Genomic DNA, 5,363 nt, shown 5'->3' on the forward strand with positions numbered 1-5,363 from the left:
TATCTTTGGATCATGCCTTGCGTGTTTCTACCCACAGGATACCAACCCTCACTGGTTATTAACACACTCTCTGATCATGAAGCACTCTCTGGAGTGTGACACATTAAATAGAGAAAAAGTAGATTTGACCAGAAAAAACTCAAGACAGGAAGTACATACTATTTTTTTTTTAAAAAAAAAATTTGACAAAGCACGCCACTAGTCCAGACCCAACCTCCTATCTCTGGTTCTGTCCAGACACTTTCCTCAAGCTGAAATTCCATCTTCCTGCCCTATCCTCTGAGATCTCTCCCCTCTGTAGAGCCCCAGAGTCATGAGGGAGATTATTCACAGAGCTGATCTAGTCCTCCACCTCCTCTAGGTCAGACCCACTCTCTCTTACCTTCTCCTCAGTCTGGGACTCCTTCATGTGCGGTGTGATATGGAAAGAATTCTGACAAGGTCATGCTACCCTACGTGGCTTGGCAGGCCTGAGGGAGCCTAACATCTGCCACTGAATCTACCTCCCTGCTGGGGGTTCCAACTCCATGGGCCCCTAGTGTGTGGGGGGCTTTGATCCTCTGTCCATGCTTCCTCTGGCCCCAGCCAGTCAACTTGGGCTCTGAAAACTTTGGCAGAGGTTTTAGAATTTTGGTGGTTCCCAGAATCCTGCTTCTCTGTGGAGCAGCCAGAAGACCACAGGATCACAGCTTCCTGCTCACCCCACAGCATTCCCCAGCCCACTCAGATGCTGCTGAGGTCCTCAGGCTGATGCAGCAGAAGGGCCACCCGGATAGGTAGAACTTCAGGCTCAAGGAAGGATGCCTACAAGGTACCATATGGCAAACCATCATGACTGAGGAACGTTACTTGCTCATACCCAACCCAAGCCTTGTTTCAGAGACTCTGCTCATTGTGCAGTTCCTTACTTCTCTTCCTAGAATGGACTCATCTCTGCATTTTGATGGTGTTTTACAAGTCCTTTCTTATACTGGTGCCACTTGCTTCTCACCATAATTCTGGGAGGCAGGCAGGACAGGTTTCATCCCATTTACTAAATGGGAAACTGGAGGATGGAGGGGTGACATCCTTGTCCAGGACCACACACGTAGTTCATGGTGGCAGGACTTGGGGCCATGTGATCCAACTCCTGGTCAGAGTCCCAATAGGTAGTACAATGGCAAGAAGCAGGTAGGAGGGGACTGAAAAGACATAATCCTAGCCCCCCCCCCCCATTTACTGGCTGTGACTTTTGAAAAGTCATGCAGCCCTTCTGGGAGTAAGTTTTTGCCCATACAACATGGGGGTGATACCTCTCTTACAGGATTACCGTGAGAATTCAATGAGGTCATGAGCATCAGCTCTAGTTGCTTGTTAGTGCCTCAACCATCTTGCCAGGAACTATCAGAGCTTGGATCTGTGAAAACATTCTTACTGTTCTACTGACCTCCTGAGGCCCTCTGAGGCCCTCCCTTGCATTTTACAAACAGATAAGGTGATAAAGCAAAGTGGCCTCTCTGAAACTTTCCTCAAGTCCCAAGCAAGCCCTTTTACGAGTGGGGCTTTTAGGAAACCTGCCTCCTCTGCATCACCAAGCAGGCCCTGCAACAGCGAAGCCCATTCTAGGCCAAGGCTCCTCACCTGCTTAACACCAACTCCAAACATTGGGTTACAGATTTTCCTTAATATGTCTTATTTATCCCTAAATGAAGAATGTCCATTTGCATTTTTTCTAAGTATCCACAGGTCAAGTTCATCTGCCCCTGCTTTTCACACCTGACATAGCCGAGTCAGGTGTGGAACAACTGCTACATGTCACTCCTTGAGCCCTTTTCTGGTCTTGTTGCAGTAAGAACCTAAAGAATCAATCTTGAGAGGCCCATAGTCATGACCGGATCACACACACCCCTTCCAGCTTATAGACAGAGAAAAAAAGGACAAGTTCAGTTTTCTGTGTCTTGGAGCTGCAAAAAATGAAATAAAGCTATTGCTAAGATGAAAGGGACTCTCAGGGAAAGGCTGGTCTGGAGTGAAGGCAGCTCCTGAAATTGCAACCATGTGGATGGAACTCCTTCCCTCAACAACTGCCCCTCTACTTCTGTTTGAAGTCAAGCTTTAATTCACTTAAATTTTATGAGATTAAGTCTGTTTACAGCTAACAAAATGACTATCAAATCAGAGCTTTTTTCTAGGTGAAACATAATTATAATTTGGGCATGGGATGAAGCATAGTGGTAGAGTGGTGGCTTTGCAAGTCTTAGGCCCTGAGTTCAATGCCTATACCACAAAGAGAAGGGAGGAAGAAAGCCAAAAAAAGAGTTAGTATAGTGCTACATACTTGTAATTCTAGCAGTTAAGAAGTTGAGTTGGAGGCATCACAAGTTTAAACCCAACCTGAGCAAACAAGCAACTTAGCAAGACCCTGTCACAAAATTAAAAAACTAATAAAAGAGGAGAGAAACACATACAAAAAAAAAAAAAAGAAAGAAAGAAATAAGTAATTTTTTAAAGGACTAGGGATGAGATTGGTACAAAGACCCTGGATTCAATGCCCAGTATTGAGACAAGGAAAAACAGAAAAGAAAACATACTTACAGAATTAAAAATCTATGCTTAAAATACCTTTAACTTTTAAGCAGTGTTTACAAATAGGGCAAAATATTTTACTATCATAAGAATAACTTGCTATGGGCCCTCCACAGCCTCTCTCAGGCTATGTCAGGATCCTGCTTACACCCTACGGTTCTGCCCCACGCTGTATAGCCATCCCCAGGCCAAGCACCCTCTTCAAGGCAAGAGTCTTGAGTGAAGGTGTGAAGAGGAGGAGTCAGGGCCAAACCTGATAGGCTGCCAACAACCACATACAAGTACTTGCAGTTTAGCTGACCCTACATCAGATCCTCAGGGGCACAAACTGAGAATCTCCAATCAGTTGGGAGGAATAAAGGGCATCAAACATTACAGGCACGTCCCAAGAAGAGGAATTTTTATACAATGACTACTAAGTCAGAGCGCTCCATCCTACACATTCTGTTTCATCAGAGTTTTGAATTTACTATATATTCCCTGTGCCAAAACAGACATAGCAAACAAACCCAGAAAGATCTGAGGAAACCAGGGAAAATTTCAATTCAGATAGTAGAAAGTCATTTACCTTAAAAATGGTGTTTTCCTCCTCCTGCTGGGGGCTATGCCGGGTGGCATGTTTCCAGGGTATCTGGAAACGTTTGGAGTCTCGGTGTAGCCAGATGAGCCCAGGGTAGAGACCACTATCCACCTGGGCTACCAGCCAGGGCTTCAGCCGGACTCTGCGGGGGTGGAGGGCCATGGTCTGGGGCCAGGGGCTGAAAAGTAGGCAGAAAAAGAGAATTAGGCCAGCCACTGGGAACTTCTCCCAGCTACTGTTCCCGTATGCTAGAGCTACAGTTTCACTAGATTACAGCAAAGAAACTAAATATGGGAATAAACCCTGCCAAGTGGGAAAGAAAAGAGGTTAAAAGGTTCTTTTGATTCTTATTCCAAAGCCATTTATACTTCATGCTCTAGCCAAATCAGACTTATCATGCAGGTAGATCACATTTCTTCTATTTCAATCCTGAAGCAGGAAAATAAAAAGGTGATGTCATCCCCACTGGAATGGTCCTTCCTGAAGTAGTAAAGACTTTGGAAGAGAAGGGGAGGGCCCCTTTCAGTCTCTTCTGAAGGCAAGAGTTCTAGAAATAGCAAGTGTCTGGTGAGAAGCTGAAACATGCAGTTGTTTCAAACCAGAACAATGAAAGTGAGAGGGAATGTTCCCTTAAGAAGGGACACCATCACGAGAAGGGAAGTAGCTGAGTGACAGGTCCTAGGTTACAAAGTCCTTGCTTACCTGGGGAAGCAGGCAGTTTGTCCACGGGAGCTGAACAAATGGGCTGAATCTGCTTTCTTTCCTGCTGGCCACCGGAAGACTCTGCACCAAGAAAAAGGGTGTCAGCTGGTTATCCACAGAACCCAGGGTCTAGAAGGCTGGAGAAAAGTAGAGACCATTGCTCTGGGAGTGCTTGCCAGCTACAGAGTCTGGTAAAGTACAAAAAGCCCGTAATAATCTAACCTTGGAGTTCCTACTACATTCATAATGTCAAGCCCTACTGGCTGGGCCAGCCCCCTGTTTATCAGCCCACATTGGCTGGGTGAACCAATTGGTTACAGGCGCCAGCCCGGGTAAAGTCTGCAATTGATTCTTATAAAACTACACAGGAAAAACAGATAACAGTGGATAGGAGCTGGTACTCACAGCCAGAAACAAAGGCCTGCCCAGACTGGACACCTGAAAGAGAAAGCAAGCGCTGCAGAACTGTTGGCCTGTGATATTGGGTTTGATTCTTTGGTATTCTTGCTTTGTTTTTACCTAAGATGAGATAAATGGATGCCTGAAAAATTAACAGTCATCAGACAAATATTTGTTCTCTAACTACCACATGCCAAGCACTGTGTTAGTCACTGAACACCAAGGCTCAACATTTTCACCAGATGTCTATTCTTCATGAAAACCACCATGGACTACTCAAATCCCACAGTGCAGTTACCTTCACTCCAGAAAGATTCTCTCCTGAATCACAGCTTTGAGACCTGACCAGTTGAGTCTGCTGAAGCTGCCACTCAAGCAGCTCAGCTCAGGGTGACCCCTAACATGCCTTCTATCTCTTCCCTGCCAGACTCCCAACAAATGTGAAGAGCTCAAACCCAACTCAGCCACTAGCACTTTAAGAGCAAGGTAGGAACTGTTCTTACCTGAGCCTTTTGACCCAATTATCAAGTCCGGCAACTGAAACCTTCTCCTTGGGCAGCCGGCAATTTTCAAATGCCCCAGTTCTGCACCTAGCTCAGGGTGTCTTAAGGGGTAGCCTCTGATCCCCAGAAACCAGAGTTCATGAGCAACTTATGAGAAGGGACTACATAATCTCCCAGAGGCAAGCTCTCTCTTCAACCTGCCCTAACCCTATGCAAGGGGGATGGGCCAAGGGAAAAAAAAAAAATGGGGAACAGACTGTATCTGATAACCTAGTAAGAGATTTCTAGAATTTCTTTGGCAGTCCTGATAATTCCTGGTCCTGGGCCTGTCAGACATGCTACATGTACCTCTTGACTAATCAGGGACCTAGAGCTGATCTGCAGCATGTCAGGAAAAAATTGAGGCAGCCAGGCCACTACATGTAGCTGTACTAGTGAGGAGGAGGAGGAGGAGGAGTAGCCACCCATAGAGATCAGGGACTGAGATCTGAGCCTCAGGCTCTCAGTGTCCCCCAAGGTGGGTCTACACAAAAGCAGCCCCACCTCAGCCTCAAGACCCAGCCGCCCCCTCATTCCAAAGCCTTGCACCTTCTGAAAGTAAGCCAAGGTCTCCC

At 46.1% G+C, this 5,363-nt stretch overlaps 1 protein-coding gene across 1 annotated transcript in view; it reads right to left on the reverse strand.

Moving 5' to 3' along the window:
• Positions 1-4,276, reverse strand: part of Irf6 (interferon regulatory factor 6) — a 16,202-nt gene extending 11,926 nt beyond the window's left edge. The window contains exons 1-2 of the mRNA XM_023701185.1: positions 3,848-4,276; positions 3,134-3,323 (exon numbers count right to left, since the gene is read on the reverse strand). Of these exons, the coding sequence (XP_023556953.1) occupies positions 3,134-3,307 (174 nt within the window). The 5' untranslated portion in view covers positions 3,308-3,323; positions 3,848-4,276. The remainder of the gene's footprint in view (positions 1-3,133; positions 3,324-3,847) is intronic.
• Positions 4,277-5,363: the final 1,087 nt, after the last annotated feature.

Source organism: Octodon degus, unplaced genomic scaffold, assembly GCF_000260255.1.
Source record: "Octodon degus isolate 3935 unplaced genomic scaffold, OctDeg1.0 scaffold00131, whole genome shotgun sequence".
NCBI classification, from domain to species: Eukaryota; Metazoa; Chordata; class Mammalia; order Rodentia; family Octodontidae; genus Octodon; species Octodon degus.